The sequence below is a fragment of the Pelobates fuscus genome, chromosome 11, assembly GCF_036172605.1.
Source record: "Pelobates fuscus isolate aPelFus1 chromosome 11, aPelFus1.pri, whole genome shotgun sequence".
In the NCBI taxonomy this organism is placed as follows: domain Eukaryota; kingdom Metazoa; phylum Chordata; class Amphibia; order Anura; family Pelobatidae; genus Pelobates; species Pelobates fuscus.
The window spans coordinates 12,156,683-12,174,280 of NC_086327.1; the positions used below are offsets into that span (position 1 = coordinate 12,156,683).

Consider the following 17,598-nt stretch of genomic DNA (forward strand, 5'->3'; position numbering starts at 1 on the left):
GAACACACAAAGAAAACTCAGGGGGTTGCAAAGAACATTTACAGTGAAGGGAAAGGTCTGTGTATCTCTGTGATAATTGGTATAGTTCATCTTGTACAGAAATTTGGCAAAATGACTTCTAAAGTCTAAAATATTCTTTCTCTCCGAAATCATGAAATGCTGGTGAATGATACTCGTTTGCCTCTTCCATCGGTTCTGAACATCAATGTTGAAGGCACCAGGGTGAGTAGTCCCAGTAAGCAAACAACAAAATTAAATCTATGTAAACTCCACTATGAAGTGATGTAAGAAAGTAGCCAGAGAGAACATCAGCAATATATCATAGTAGTATTATGTATTACTAACAGAAATCTAAAGGCCACAGTGCTATGTTGTAACACATAATGATCTGTAAACGAGACCCCTGGATCGGCAAACCTCAAACAGCTTTGGTAAAAAAAAAAAAAAAAAAAAACTTGGGAATCTAGAAAGATCGAGATTATGGAGTTTATTCACAAAAGTTGAAAAGCAAATCTCACAATGTAGGCCAAACGTTTAGCCAGATATGAAAAACAAATATCTTAGATTGTAGAAATTTCCGAGCTTTTCTGTTTTGGCCTAAACTTTGTATCTGGCAGTTAACTCAGTTCAATTCATAATACACCGCTATATCGTTCTTGAAACCCTGTTGCAGAAATGAGTGAATTTAGGAAAACACAGAATACTTGGGAAATGTGCTTGAGCTACACGCCATAGCTGGTAACCCCCAGGTCAGGAATTAAAGCCTGGGGAGGTAACAGCCTGGACCTTTGCATCTGCTAGACTATTTAATATTTATTCGCTGACAAGCAGTTTATTTTGCATGGCACACACACACACAGGGACAAATAAGCAGTCGGCATTCGGCATGTAAAAGCCATTCCTTGGTGTTCTGCAAAGCATCCTCTCCCTTTGTCAAAAATGATTTTCCACATACGTCTGTAAACAATGGCTGCATAAAACAGACGGCCGAGGGACTGGGAATCATCAGATAAATCTAACGTCAGCCTTTGTGTTGTGCTGGAAGATTACAATATTCTATGTATTAGATATTTTTTTGGAGAGAGCATTTAATCTACCGACGATCCATGATGCTTAGTATAGATAGTGGAAGAACCCAGGAGAATATGGAATGGCATTACCTGGGCAAATTTTGGGTCAATTTTATAAAGAATTGCTCTGGGACGATATTCTAAAAGTAGAACAATCCATAGGAGCATTTTTTTTATTTCCATGGCAACTTTATAAACTGCACCCCAAGATTGGTCTTTTGAATAACCCTCATGTTTGACACTCCTGACAGAATGGGTAAATTCCAGCCTGGCATGTCCCTTTATGTGATAATAGTTGGGTACCAGTGAGGTACCTCGATGATGACCGTGTCGCACTGATTACAGTAAACCAGTATACTGTGTCATATGAAAAGTAGCCTTTAAACAACCTCTTGATGTGTAATGTGTGTAAACTGACTGGTATATCTTTAAAATGTACTCAATGACGCCTCAACCAGATGTGTGTTTAAAGTCAGATTTAGAATTTCAGCTAAGTTTTTTTGGAAATGTTTTAAACTATTTTATGGTAATGCAAAAAACAATTGTTTAAAGTGCTAGTTTAATGTTCTTTACAAAGAAAAATAAAATAAAAAATATCCAATTTGTAGGGGGAAAAAAAATACAAAGTTTTGGCCAAATAATTACATTAAATGAAGTACAACAACAATCTGCATAGCATCTCAAGCAAATACAGTGATTGGATGATTTAATCCTGTTCATGATGAAACTGGATGCTCATTGGTTGTTAAAAACACTATATGGTTATGCTGGATGCTCACTGGCTGCTTATAAAATACAGGATGCTGATTGGATTGGTGTATTAGGTGCTGATTGGTTTGTTTAAACTATAGTGTTTATACACTGCAAGCGGATTTGGCTGGCTATAAACAAAGTGTGTGTATAGTGGATTTAACTGGATAGGTGTAAACACAGTCTGATTATACTGGCTATTGATTGGCTTTTTGAATACAGTGGTTATTGAATGATTGGTTATAAATGTGGCAACTCTTGATGGTGATTGGTTTGAATATTATAAACTTGGTTTGTCGATACTAAATATCGGTCAATCTATAATGATTTTAAAACATGATCTGGAAACATGACGATGACTGGCTAAATTGTTCTAGACATACACTGAGTAAAACATTACAAAATGTACAGTAGACGGTTATCTAAGACTGATCTGAGACACAGAGTTCATGTACGGAGATCGTAATTTTTTTTACAGCTAAACATCATGGCTCGATGATTGCTTTCACACAGGAGATTATTATTTTTTTGGCTCAATTGTAGAAATCAAAACAGCCTTATTAGAGGGTAACTAGGAATTTTAAAGTTAATGACAATGCAAACCGCAAATCTTGAAACTATAATAATCTCTAAGGTCACTAAACTGCCTCTTGTGCTGCAAGACATACACCAGGGTATCTCAGATTATTTTACTGGAACAGCGATCGCTGTCCAACATCACTACTGACACCAATACAGGCCAATGTTCTGCCTAATATCTGGACAGTTACTCGAGGTTTGATTGTCGTCCAAGCTCCTGATTTGTCAAATACTTTGAGAAAAATGCTAAACACTGTAGACGGGAGCTTTCTGCCGTTCACAAATTCACTTTGATAAATGGATACAATGTGATTGCCGTTTCCCAGTCCACTGTCTCTTACCCCCCTTTATATATTTTCTCACTCTCAAAGACTATAGCAATGGAGAAAATAAAAAAAAATACAAATTCAGAAACTGCGCAGGGATTGCTCAGAACTCACAGTCCAAACACGTGACAGAGCATGTGTGGATTTTGTATTTTATTAAATAAACTAAGAAGACAACAGAGAATCCCATGAGGATCCAACCTAAACTACAAAATGGATGCTGGAAGTTTGACTGTATGAAATCCCAGTTGCGGGTGTATGGCAGGCACAGTTTTGCTAATCGGTCAATATAAAGTGTTTGGCAATATCAGGTAAGTGTGGCTCATGCCTTGGTATTAAATCTGTGGCACATGCACTGAGGCCCAGGGAGAATAATGAAATCCCATGTAAATCGGGCACAAGGTACTTACTGGAGACACAAAGAAGTCATGTAAAGGAAGCATTAATCGTAAACCCTTTCAGATTCTTGTTACATTGAAAAATGTTCATTCTACCATTTGTGTTCTGTTACTGTGGCAGAAGGAGCCACAGAGAGGAAAAAAATACTATAAAGAAAAGCTCCGTATAAAAACTAACTCCAAATCTTTCCTACCGAGCATGGATTTGTGATAAACCTGTGGCAAAATCCCCATTTTCAGATATAAGGAAACTGACAGCTCAATAAAGTGCCTGGCTGAGATGGGCATAAGGTCCATTTCAACTGCCCGATCTCATTAAAAAACAAAAAAACAAAAACAAAGAAGATGGAAGGCATTGGCTGTGCTACCTCAGTACCCATGGGGTTAATTTAGTCCTTGGTTCGTCACCTTAAAAAGCCATCACACAACTTGGAAAAGCTTATATAATAAGCTGAAAAAGGGTAGGATAAGAAAAAAAAATCCAATAGCCGAGATAGGCTCATAAACGATCATGCTTCCAATTCCATTTGGCAGTCTGAAAGGTGGCCACTTGTCAGTCTTTTACCAGGTAATTCAAAACACCCAAGAGGAATGGAGTATCCACTAGCCAATGATACAAGAAATGTGCATAAGTAGCCATTTTGTATTCTCTGCTATTGATAAGTACCAAACGGAAACCCTTTTCAGAGGATCATTGTCCTTTTTGTTGTTTTTTTTTCTCAATATCAAATTTTGAGTACCGATGTTTAAAAACAATTTAAAAAATTGAAATTGGTGTAAACAAACAAAGTAGGAACAGATTTCGAAACAACAACAACATTGACAACAAAACATTATTTTTTTTTTTTCTTTTTACACGTCAGAGTTTTGTAATTAAAAACCTACTACATACTGTACTCGGTAAGTCTTCTGAGAAAAAGCTCATTGGCAATTAGTGATGACATCACTATCGGATTTGCGCACATGATATGCATGATATGTTCTCTGAGGTGTGGATCGGGCAGGACTCCTGCAAAACTTAGAACTCACAAAACGTTTTGTTTTTTTTCTTTTCTTTTTAGGTCAGAGAAACACAAGCTAAAAAGGAATTGTCTTTTGTTACATTTTCAAACATAAAGTCTTAGAGGCATCTTCTTTTTCCACAGAAAAAGCCTTTTATTTTGTTTTGTTTTGTAACATCTTCAAAATGAAGAGTTGGATCAGAGATGCAACTGGTCCATTTAATGGAAATAAATTTTCAACTCTGTTTTGTTTTTTTCCTCGTATATAATTTTATCCTCCTTTTATTCTCTTGACCAATCAAGAGTTCTGAAGTAGACTCACCTGGTGCAGGGCGTGGGGAAAAGTCCCAGGCCACACCATCTTTTCTGTCTGAGCCTTTCATTTTATTTTTTTTGACCCCCAAAAACGAGGACCTTTGCTACACATTTTTGTAACTCATTTTTGTAACAATTGTGCCGGAGAGGAGGCTGATTAATCTTGTTCTCCCTTTCTAGTTATGGACATCTTCAAGCCCTTTTTGTTTTGTTTTCAGTGTTTCTTTAGAAACAAATTCAAGGTTGTACGTGAGAAAAATATTCTTCATAATTCCCAAGCACCATCACTCCCAGTTCCCTCCCACAAGAAATGGTTATCTGTTTCCTGAAAACGCCATGTCGTATGGAGGATTTGGCTACCCCAATTGAAAGATCCTCGCAGGTTATTGAGCAGGGAACATTTGGGTCTTGTCTGTTCAGGGAGCAGTATCGAAATGAACTGTACCGGGTATTGGGGATGTGGAAGAGAAGGAGTGGCTCGGAGCTGTGGGATTTAAGGAAGTCTGAGGACGAGGAAGCAGTTCTTCAATATTAAACTTCTACGGACTGAATCTGGTTCATCTGAGCTCGCATCACTTGGATACTGTTAAGGATTTTTTTCTGGTGTCCAGCTAAAGTTACTCCAACTCGTAGAATATCCCTAAAAAAATAAATGAATATGGTCAGATCATAACACGTATTGTCACATCATAATAGCCTTTCTTCGCTGGGTTGTTTAGATACATATATGTGAGTCACAATTTTAAATTATATAATAGGATCTTGCTATGCTTTTTTATTACGATTTAGTTTAGTTTTTGCTACAAAATTTACATTTTAAATCTGTAGAACAAGTGGAAGATATTCATGTAGAAATGTACTTATCATTACATGTGTAGTAAAAATAGCGGTACAGATAAAAAAATATATATCCAACAAGCATAATGCATAATAAAGAGGTATACAGAGATTAATTACCAAGAATAACTCCCAGGCATCAGGGATCAGCTATAAATATTGTTGTATTTGTGCAGTTTATTTTTGTTATTTTTTTACTTTTTTCAAATGCCTGTAATCACCATCTCATGAAACTTGGTGCAATGGTAGAGATCAAAGTTGTTCTGCACCTTTTGCAACAACAAGTCGTAGGTCACATGGTCAGGCAGTCATCTTGCTTTTGGTGACCAATTTTGCTAAATATTCAAACATCTTCTCCAGGGCTATTACTAAGACATACTAATTAATATGTAATCTCATATGTTATGCAATCACTTAGATTTGTTCAAGGTGTTTGGTCACATAGACCAGAAGCCATATTGAACTGCTCCAACTGTTTATAACATCTCCTCTGGAACTGTCAGTTTAGCAATACTGAATTTTGCACACGTTCACAGTTGTTCTACTATAGTTGTTCCAAGTTAGTCGATATCTAAATCAACACAATATGGCCGACACAAACCAATACTCCTGTACCGCGGTCCGCTCTGCTCCACTCAACCAAGCTACACTGAGTGACTGTATGGGGGAAGCGTTGTGCGCCTCATTCCTGCCGGTCACTCAATTCTTGTGCTCCTAGAGCTGGTGCGCCCTAAGCCTGTGCCGCCTTATGGACGTGCCGGCCCTGCATGCATTGGGCCACTGCCGCCTCTCACATTATCAGCAATATCGGTATTGATAGTGGCCAATACTGATATTTGCCACAATCCGGAATATCGTCCGATAACCGATTATCTGTCTATCCCTAGTTTTAGCCACATTTTTAGTACACAAATTCCAAGGCTAAGTTTTATATCACAGTTGTCCAAGGCAAGTTGAAATTAAACTCAAGATGGCTGCCACGAGCCAAATTGAGTCAAAGTGTCCTAGAATTCCATACATCTGTATTTATTACACGACTGAACTCTGCTATAACTTGTTAAACAATATCTGCAATACCTGTATGTATTATATCAATTCTCTCATACTCTGCCACCTCAACAGCTGTTTGTAGCTATATTTTTTGTATGTTTTGTATTTTTGTTTCTGCATATATCCTGATACTTTTTATGCACACCGAGAAACTAGTGTGCATAGTATTGTCTATATCTATTTAACTTCTTTTTCCATATAAATAAATGGAAAGATTACCAATCCCCATAAAATGTCCTTTAGACTCGCAACCCAGACCCCATTTTTTCATTTATCTATAATTATACATACTAAGTGTTTTAATCAATAAATAGGATGGCAGCGTTTCAATAGTGGAATTAAAGGTTTTAGTACTCTCAAATATCGTCTTTTGAGATTATGAGTACTGCTTGCACTCACTGAGGAGTGTTTTCAGAAGAAGGTCTCTGGTTGCCGTAAACAATACCTGGAGATCTTTATGTGTTTAAAGGGCTAGAAAAAGGACATGAATATGAGTGGAAACGCCAGCAGATGCTCCTAGGACAATGTACATGGGACCTGTTAAATAAAAGGCTCTTGGCATGTGTGAATAAAAGAACCAGGACAGCTGTGCTCTGTCCGCATCGTGTCTAATTCTTTGCTTTAGGGCGGGCCCCATCCTGGCTACACGAGACAGAGCAAATATTGGTTCTCCGAAATACAAAGGGGTTGTGTCAGTCACACTTACACACATATTTAATGAACAGGTCAGTACGTTTGAAGCTGCCGAGAGCTACGATCACAGTTCACTGAAAACCAGGCACAAATCTTTCAAGATTAGTCTTAAAGCCCAGAAAAGCTTGCCTTTGGCAGCATATGTAGTTACTCTGTTCTGTAAGCCCTAAAAATAACGGCGATCGTGTCTGGCACGGAATGAGAAAATGACATCACACACCTGGGTTATACACCTCAATGAGACACCTGCATTCCTAATAAGTCCTGGCACCCTGTGTGTTTATTCTAAGAGGAGGACAGGCCACGGAGTAATGCAGAAACAAAATGAACATGAAGATTCTCGCTAGGAAGATTTGTGTGTTCACAAGGTGAACATGGAGAGGGCACGTCACTCACACACGATCTTTAGAGAGAACTAGCAAAGTATCGGATAAAGAATGAAATAACATTAAATGTGACAGTCTCGCTTTAGCTCCCATGGGAAGGTAAAAGACTGTCAGCCACGTCTGACACTAAGGTCTCTTTCAAAATCCCCTTCGTTGCTCTGCACTGTAATTAAATGGTGGTGTAAAGATGTTCCTGTGTTTCAGAGAGGCACACAAGTGCTCTCAGGGTTTAAAGACTGTGATAGAAGACCTCTGGAATGAGAGGAATGTTAGTCTGAAACCTGGGAAAAAGCACACACCTATCTCACAACCTTTTATGGAAAATCATATTAAAAGTCAACGGTCCAGAGACTTGATCACGAGATTCCGTACAATCTGCACCTATCTCCAACCAATAGCAACGTATCCATAACACTTTACACTGCTCTTTAACCCCTTAAGGACACATGTCATGTCATGATTCCCTTTTATTCCAGAAGTTTGGTCCTTAAAGGGGTTAAATTCCCTCTTACAGGTCGAAGCTCTATGGATGTAATGGGTTATGGCCAGGTACGAAGATGCGCAGGTCAGTGGTGCCTCGATCATACTTACTCCATTATCATTTGTGACACGACATCAAAGGAGGTGAAGCCAGCATTTGCGAAGCTTTCCTTGTATTGGCCCATTTTAATGGCGTCCAGCCATTCATCTACAGTGTTGAAGCTGGTGTAATCTGGGACTGTGCGATCCAGAAGGGGAAGATTCACCCTAGATACAGGGAAAGAAGACAAACATTTTATTCAAAGAACCAATAGTTACTTCTATCGCAGGTTTAATGAAAGATATGTGGGCATGTTCACATAGCACACTAGATGGTTGCAAACTACATTTCCATGATGCTCAGCCGCATTATAGGAACTATAGCATCTAGGTGCCATCACAACATTACAATGTATCCGTTACCAGCAGATGGCATGTTTTTATTAGGAGTCACAGGATTCTTAATGTATATTGAACAAGTTCTATATATAACGCACGATTAGACGAGATTCTTTGTATTACTAACGTTTTGACCAATGTTTATAAGGACATTATGTGCCCAAGGATTTTCACAAAATACTATTAATCTCATTGCAGACTGCGAATCTTGGGTGTTTTGGGTTCCACCGTTAGTCATTATAAATCATGTTTCAACAAAAGGCATTATGGAAAATCTTTGGACTTTAGATGGGTCGTGTCCGTAGCTGGAGTTTCCTAGAACTTTGAATAATTAATAGTCCATAGTGTCTTTATAATTCTGATCGGCTGATGTGGAACAGCCATAGATAAGAATAAGCCACCAGATATTGATGAGAAGGTTACTTTCTGTATCAAACTTTGAATCTGAGTGATATTGGGGAAAAAGGGAATCACTGTGTCTCTTGGAAAGTACATATCATAAAAAATTTAACAAAATGCAATAGGCAATAAGTTTACGTCTATAAATTGTGGAACCCATACTGCCAGCAAATGCATACATTTTATTGTATTTGCTTTTATATTCATTGCCTTACTTCTGCTACTAGCAAGCTGCAAATGGCACAAAGTGGAGCTGATCACGTGGAACTGGGCATGCCACAAAGTGACGTGTCTGCAGTGGCAGAATTCCACGCTAAGAATTCTGAGATTTGTGACACCTCACTTGGAGGTGCATGCACAGCCGTGTCATACTCAAACTGCAGCCATTGAAGGAGAAACAAGTCTAGTTTCATTCAAATATATTATCGAAACAATACGTCTGCTGGTTAATTTTCAACCACACTGTACAGATTAAATGAACACCTACCTGAAGGTGTGTGATTTATTCTGGGTGGCCGGCTCAACTCAACACTGACATTACATATTAGTAATAAACTGAGCAAGATTTTTGGGGTAAAAACATAAAGTGGAAACAGCAAGACTTAACTGCAGCTCTTTAAATAGTGTCTGCTGTTTATCAAACAGGAACAATTTGAACTGATACTTTTATAGATAATATGTTTATCCAGCTGAATTACCATTACACCAGAAACATATCTTTGCAGGGTGTGAGGGAGTTTAGGCTAAAGATTTGGGATTATTTTCTGAAGCCCATTTCTTGTGCGAGGTCCCTGTTACTACAAAAAATGGCAGTATTCTGCATAACTCACTGCTCTACGTACCCAGAAGATAAAGGAGCCATTGATTTCAAGCTGTTAGGGTTTCGAATCATTTTATCGAGGGTATTAACAATCTGCCCAAACTTTGGCCGATGATTCCGATCTTTCTGCCAACAGTCCAACATTAGCTGGTGCAGAGCATTGGGACAGTCCATTGGGGGCGGCAGCCGGTAGTCCTGTTCAATGGCATTTATTACCTGTAAGAAATCAGCATTCATACAGTCACAGGGATTCGGTTACATGTGGACAATGTACAAACATTCCTTGAGTTATTATACATTTTCCCTGAACACAGATCCATTCGTTATGCCTGGACAGATCTATGGGTTTATTTACTAAACAGTGAATTGAGAAGAAGTGAAATGCTACATTTCGGTTAACTTGGGATGTGGTGGACTTGGGATAGTCTTTCGAATCAGCTGTTTTTGTCTAAAATGTGCAATTTCGGCTTCAATTTATTTAGTTCCTATTATTGTGGGAATATATGAATGGCAGACAAACTAGGCTGTTATCAGTAAAGCATATAAATTATTATATGCAGAATTTAACACTAGGGTGTTTACTCACTTTAGAGGGAACTGTGAGGAATTGAAAGTTTGAGTTCAAAACAACCGAACTTTGAAAACGAAAATCTTGAAATCGGCAATGTTTCTCATTTGTCTATTTTGGTCTAGAGCTATCAATTCCAAATCAATAATAATCTGTTTACAGAATGTTAAGGTTTTCTTGAGATGAAGATTCCACGGGTCACTTGTGAGGCCGCCAATAGCTTATCAGGTGGGTATTGAAACGTGCCCCGTAATTGACCCAAAAAAGATTTGCTTTCATTGAAAGACATTTCCGCTAAATAAATTCCCCCAAAGACGACGTATATCTTTTAAATAAAACTAAAGCCATGGACACAATCTGGTGATAGAAGGTGAGTTGCTACGCAACGTTTTGGCCATGTTGGTGAGTCTCGGTGACTGGAAAGGGGATTTCAGACAGGAATTGATAGGTTGGGTAAGGGTTATATAGAGAGAGAAAGGAGGTTTTAGATTAATGTGTGCAATTTGGCGTGCTGTGAAAACGCAGCAGGGTATACGGGAGGCACTCAGACTCCTCGGCTCACTGTCTGCCAGACACCTCAAGGTCACCGTGTTAATTCATCAGAAATGGATTGCTTTACATTAACAATTAAATCCAATGCGGGAGCCTGTAATGACAAGGGATTTGGACATTGTGGGCCAAAGTAGCCAAGTCGGAAAAACTTGACAGCCTTTTTCTTCATCTCAGCTATTTATGTCTGAAATGTACAATTCCCTTGTCAGTATTTTTGCAATGGTTTAGTGAATAACGCCAGTGTTTTCTCTTTCTCAGGATTATGAAGACACTCTCAGCGATATTACTTACATCTTGATTGGTCATATCCCAGTAAGGTCTCTCTCCATATGACATCACCTCCCACATGACGATGCCATAGCTCCACACGTCGCTGGCGGAGGTAAATTTGCGGTACTGAATTGCCTCTGGAGCCGTCCATCGAATGGGAATTTTTCCGCCCTGGAATGAGGAACCATAAAGCTGAAAATGCAGAAGAAACAGGGAAAGCGACGGATGCAAAACCTTCAACCATGGTAAAGTAGAAATTCCCTCTCGCTTAGTTAGGATCTTCACTATAAGGACTGAATTCTCTACTACATCGATAACGTATCAAATGATTGCTATTGTGCTGAATAAAAAATAAATAATAATCCTTTCAAGACCATTATGTGGTAAATCCACTGTTATGAAAGCAGTCTCACAGGTGCTTGCTACTGCAGGGGTTAATAATACTCTTCCTAATGTACAAGATGCATTGAGCAACACATACAGGAAGCAAATTCGCTTATTGCCCTCTGCCGCCAGCTGTGGGTTCATGTAATCGGTTCTCTTTCCAGCCGTGACAGGGATAAATCTGGGGTAAAATGTGTTAATCTCTGTCTGGGCTGTCTGGAGATAATTTATCAAGTTTTCTTTTCCTAATGAGGATTCCACACCTGGCCAATTAATTCAAATGTGTGTTAACAGCTGGGAGCAGGACTCTTCATATAGAGCTCGGAGATGGGCAGTCACTATACAGCTCAGAGCCGGGCAGTCTCCATATAGCTCAGAGCTGGGCAGTCACTATATAGCTCAGAGCTGGGCAGTCACTATATAGCTCAGAGCCGGGCAGTCCCCACATAGCTCAGAGCCGGGCAGTCACTATATGGCTCGGAGTCGGGCAGTCACTATACAGCTCGGAGCCGGGCAGTCTCCTTATAACTCGGAGCCGGGCAGTCACTATATAGCTCGGAGCCGGGCAGTCACTATATAGCTCGGAGCCGGGCAGTCTCCATTTAGCTTGGAGCCGGGCAGTCTCCATATAGCTCGGAGCTGGGCAGTCACTCTACAGCTCGGAGCTGGGCATTCACTCTGCAGCACGGAGCTGTGCAGTGACTTTTTGGCTTGGAGCTAGGCAGTCACCATATAGCTCAAGGCTGGGTAGTCACTATATAGTTTGGAGCTGGACAGTCACTATACAGTTTGGAGCTGATCGATCTCTAAACAGCTCGGAGTTGGGCAGTTAATATACAGCTCAGAGCTGATTGGTCCCTACACAGCTCGGAGCTGTGCAGTCACTATACAGTTTGGTGCTGTCTGGTACCTAAGCAGTTGGAGCTGGGCAGTCACTACACAGCTTGAAGCTGATCAGTCCCTACACAGTTGGGAGTTGGGCAGTCACTATACAACTGGGAGCTGGGTAGTCAATATACAGCTCAGAGCGAATTGGTCCCTACACAGAGCTGGGCAGTCACTATACAGTTTGGTGCTGGCTGGCACCTAAATAATTGGAGCTGGCCTGCCACTATACAGTATTTTGAATGATCTGTTAGAGGGAAGTCAGAGAGGTGTACATAACAGTATGCTTTGTAAGGTTTGTCCTTGTTCCCTAGATATAAAGTAATAATTATCAAGTCTAATTGATCAGTTACACATCGTGTGATTTATTCAAAGCGAACCTGCTAATCCCCTGGAGCCAAGGTTCCCATTAGGAAGAGGGATAAAGTCTGTCCCCCTGTCAGCTCTGGACTAGAATTTAACTTAGACGGAATGTGTCTTACATATGACACATGCAATGATCTATCGGCTTTATGCTACAGCCTGAAACCTGTTAGGCTTTAGCTTAGACGGTCAGTAGGTAACTCATTAGTAGGACAATTGCTTTGTGATGACAGAGACTCTGGAAAGCGGAGCTCTCGGGTTCATGAAATGAAATTTCTCTGAACATTTTTGAATAAGCCGTTTGGATAGAAAGCTGAGGACAGGAGGACAAAAGGATTTGGATACTGAGCAGGAAGTCTGTGCCAACTGATTGCCTTACTAGGGTGAGTGACCGCCACTGTCAGCTGGTGCTATCTTTCTGTCACTACAGGCATAAATCGCACCAATATCTCAATGTCCTTTAGATGTGAGAGGTGCGAGGTCACCACACAAATCTGTAGAATTATTTTATCTGTTCTGAATCTGAATATCCCAGGTAATGCCCCTCAACCCGTTAATGGTCAGAATGAATGGAGCTTATATTAAATCTGGGATTCAGGGACAAGCCGTGGGACTGGATCCTTATCATACACTGGAAGAAGATTAAATGTGAACTCCCAGAAAGGGAATGTCTATATATCCAGGCGGCCTGACAAGGTATTTGAAAAGGTTTAAATGGGGTTGCATGGCATTCAGCTTCTGGGATGTGCCCAAGTCAAACAGCTGTAAAAGCACCAGGAAGAGGAGATCCAATGCAAAACCAACAGAACTCTGGATTACAAAGCACAGCATCATGTTACGTCTGTAAATCAGATCCTAGTGATTAAAGAAACCGTGTACCATTCCAGGATGGACAGCTGTTTCTTGTAACATGCTGAGATAGTATCACACGTGGATTGTAAAATCAAAGTTCTCGTCAGGCAGTGATTCAATGATTTACAGCTTGTTCGGGCCAATAACAAATGCCACTACATCCCAGTCACTGCACAAAGCATATAATAGTGGAATTTACAAAATACATGCATCCAGGCGCAATGATCATTCTTGTCCCTTCTATCATTATTTCTAAATTTAAAGTTATATCCAATCCATCAAACATTCCCAAGCACACATAATGTTGACTCACCAGGGCACTGGTGTATGTAGGGTCTGAAGTATCGTCCTCCAGGAACCGTGACAAGCCAAAGTCAGAGACCTTGCACACCAAGTTACTGTTCACCAGGATGTTACGGGCAGCTAGGTCTCGATGGACGTAGTTCATATCTGCCAAATACTTCATGCCAGCTGCAATGCCCCTTAACATGCCCACCAGCTGGATTACTGTAAACTGTCCGTCATTTTGCTGGAAAAGAGAATGGCATTAGAAACAAGGCTTTAATTCTACAGTAATAGTCAACTTGTGATCAGTTTGAGACCCCAAACAGCTAGCGTACCCGTAGGAATGAGTCTAGAGAACCGTTCTCCATGAATTCTGTGATAATCATGACTGGTGAACTCTTGGTTACGACTCCTTCCAGATGGATGACATTGGGATGGTCAAACTGGCCCATAATGCTCGCTTCGCTCAAGAAGTCCCGTCGTTGCTTCTCTGTGTATCCTGACTTCAGTGTCTTAATAGCCACGAAGATTTCCCTTTTGCCTGGCAGCTTCAGATGACCACTGCAAACTTCTCCAAACTCACCTGATGCACAGAATTTAGTTATGATTATGCTACGATAATTACCCCAACTGAATAGGCACTTCTGTAAACTGATGATAAACATTTTAATTAAACATTATTGAAAGTTAAAAAATATTGCCCCCCGCCTACTGAAAATCCACAGTGAACGCCAGCTGCCAATCTCAAACTGAGAGCACTACCAACAAGCTCATCTCCCCTGGAGTCTCCCCACAGCTCCCCATCTTTCCCTGACAGCTATCCCTGCAGATCGTCATCTACCCCCGAGAGAGCCATACCTACAGTTCCTCATCTCTGCTGGACAAGCCTACATACAGTTCCTCATCTCTGCTGGAGAGACCCTACCTACATTTCTTCTTCTTCCTGACAAGCCCTACCAGAATCTCCTAATCTCAGTACATAAAACCTCACTGGAGCCCTAAGTTTACGTGACAGGTATGCAGCTCCTGATCTCAAATAAGGGCCCTATTTGCTTCTTCTACTTAACCTGTGAGAGTCTCACATGCAGTTCCTAAACTCACAATGACAGGCCTACCTGCATCTCCTCATTTTACCCGGATAGCCCTATCTTCTACGAGAGCCCTACATGCAGTGTTTCATCTCACTTTTCACTACCTACCGATCGTCATTATACCACAAGAGCCCTACTTCCAACTTCTCACTCCTCTTTACCAGGCCGATATTTAACTCTTAAGTTCTCTGTCAAAGACCTACCTGAAGCTTCTGATATCTCCTGACTTGTGCGAGCTCTACCTGCAGCTCCAACCAGTGGGAGCCCTACCTGCAGATTCAACCTGCAGGTAGAGCCCTACCTGCAGCTCCAACCAGTGGGAGCCCTACCTGCAGCTCCAACCAGTGGGAGCCCTACCTGCAGATTCAACCTGCAGGTAGAGCCCTACCTGCAGCTCCAACCAGTGGGAGGCCTACCTGCAGCTCCAACCAGTGGGAGGCCTACCTGCAGCTCCAACCAGTGGGAGCCCTACCTGCAGTTCCAACCTGTAGGAGCCATACCTGCAGCTGCAACCAGTAGGCGCCCTACCTACTATATCCTCGTAGCTACTGTTCTGACGTGAACATATTTTTTGCTAAAACAGGGTTATTGAGTGCAGATTTCCCTTTATTTATCTTGTTTCTGTCTCACTCCCACTATAAATATACATTTTCTCCTATCCTATCCTATCTTTATACCTCCAGCCCCCTCCATATCATATGGATTAGTTCTACACCTGCAATGTCATTTTATACTTGTAGATAGTCAGCCGTGACAATCTTACCTGCCCCAATCACTTGCTCAATTTTCACACAAGAAATGTCAATTTCTTTAGCAAACTCCCTGACAGCCTCATTAGGGTCCTCATAGGTAAATGGATCAATGTAAATCTTCATTCCTGGAGTCACTGTGATGGAAAAAGCAACAAACTTAGAGAAATACAAAGAAGTCTTGATTTACCATGAACACAAATCCCATGTTTAGCAATTCCCGGATTAACAGCCTTTTAGGTGATTCGTCTGTTTATCTCTCAAAGTACTTTTTACGGTGTATTTATGTGGACCGGGGAAAATCTTGAAAACACCTCCAGTTTGTAAATGAGTTAATAAGAACATGCAAAGTTTTCTTCCCCAAACCGGGGATTCTGGAGAATTGACAAGGGAAGAGCAAATTTGAAATGAAAATAGAGATATAGAAATAAAACAAAAAAAAAAATCACTTTTTGACCTCAAATTGAAATTCCCTTGTTGGTTTTCCAGAAATCCTTATTTAGACAATAAACACCTGGTAAATTCAACTAAACTCTGTTTGTAAAGCACATACTTCATTCACTAAAAAAACTGAGAATGAACTCAAAATCAAATGGCACAATTTAGAAGGAGTCCAGGCATTGAAGTGGTTATAGATTGGTTTTGCAGATCCCAAGTAGCATTCAAAAATGGTTTGACTCATTACTACGGGGGGAGGGGGAGCCAGGGCACATCTGGCACCAAAAAGGGCAAGTTGTAGTGGTTATGGTGCTTGGTGTGTTTCTTAAAAATAGCCAATTTGTAACTACACCTGAGTTGGACAGTTTTCCCAATATGGCTCTTTCAGCTTAAATTTCGCAATTTGGTTCTAAATTCACTTCAATGCAGTGCTTTGTGAATAAGCCCCACAGATTACAATGGTTTTATTTCTAACCTGTGTGATTCACTTTATTTCAATAAGCAGACAGATATAAAACACTGATCGTTAGGGTTAAACATCGCTAGTGACAGTAAGGACACTGATTCATGCAACCAAGAAGAAAAGACAAACATGGAACCTGTCATTCAATTAAAGGGAAATCACCATGTATACTGGTACTTTAGTGTTAATGTTAGACGGGTAGATCCTGATTTACTATGTGACGTCACCACCCAGCACAATGTAACCGCCACTCTGCATGACTCTGTAATTAGCAGGCTGCAGCACAGAGCATTCTAAGTCTTAATAAAGGACAAACCTCTTCTATTAGACATGGTCGTATCTGCTAAGAAACCGACCGAACAATGACATTAATTCTTAGCATGGATAATTTTCCTTATAAAGAATGATCTGCGGTGTAAATTTCTGTGAAAAGATGGGATGAAATGGCGGTTTGAAGAGTGGATATTATCTAGAACCGGTTCCAAACCCTAAATTGCGGGAAATCATAAATCTTCGCTCCTGGGAGACAAAGCATCAAAATACTGGGTTTTAGCACTATTGTGCAAATTCAATGAACCAGGAATCGGGGACAAATGCAAGGGAATCACAAAGTTTAGGTCAAAAAAAGCTAAGCTGGAAATATATATTTAGAGGAGATTATTTCCCAATTCAGCAACTTTTGTCCACAATTTGTGATTCCTTGTATAAACTTTGCAATTTCCAAGTATAGCCAATAACACCACAATTCGGTGGTGAATTTGCAACCAAAATGCAAGTTTTGACTGAATTAAAAAGTAAATGTTGTAATTTATTATATCAAGGGAATTTTTTTTAACAGATACATTTTTTGTAAGAACAAAGTTTATATGGTGAACAACGTTTATTCTAATCCATTAGAGAACTATCACGGGGGGACGGAATGGTCAGGTGATTCTCACTATGGTTGGCATATGATTTGGTGAAACGGTAGATGGAAGGTGACATAAGGGAACAAATCAACCAACGAACCAACGAGAGAACGAGCACCCAGCCCAGGTGAAGGCAGTCGGTACGTACTGTGGCCACTGGTATAATGCTGGAGTTTATCGGTGTACTCGGAATCTGCCCTCTCAAAGCCTCGTCTTCTGAAAGAAATATCAAGGTTACTTAACCTGAA

The 17,598-nt window shown here is 40.3% G+C and overlaps 1 protein-coding gene across 4 annotated transcripts in view; it reads right to left on the reverse strand.

Moving 5' to 3' along the window:
- Positions 1-455: 455 nt before the first annotated feature.
- EPHB2 (EPH receptor B2) overlaps positions 456-17,598 on the reverse strand; it is a 200,120-nt gene continuing 182,977 nt past the window's right edge. The window contains exons 9-16 of one of the 4 annotated variants that reach the window (XM_063436983.1): positions 17,499-17,563; positions 15,556-15,678; positions 14,037-14,284; positions 13,730-13,945; positions 10,954-11,103; positions 9,565-9,758; positions 7,997-8,152; positions 456-5,079 (exon numbers count right to left, since the gene is read on the reverse strand). In XM_063436983.1, coding sequence (XP_063293053.1) covers positions 4,971-5,079; positions 7,997-8,152; positions 9,565-9,758; positions 10,954-11,103; positions 13,730-13,945; positions 14,037-14,284; positions 15,556-15,678; positions 17,499-17,563 — 1,261 coding nt within the window. In that variant the 3' untranslated portion in view covers positions 456-4,970. Of the gene's footprint in view, positions 5,080-7,996; positions 8,153-9,564; positions 9,759-10,953; positions 11,125-13,729; positions 13,946-14,036; positions 14,285-15,555; positions 15,679-17,450; positions 17,567-17,598 lie in introns of all 4 variants that reach the window. The other 3 variants (XM_063436982.1, XM_063436981.1, XM_063436980.1) reach the window with 3 other exon arrangements.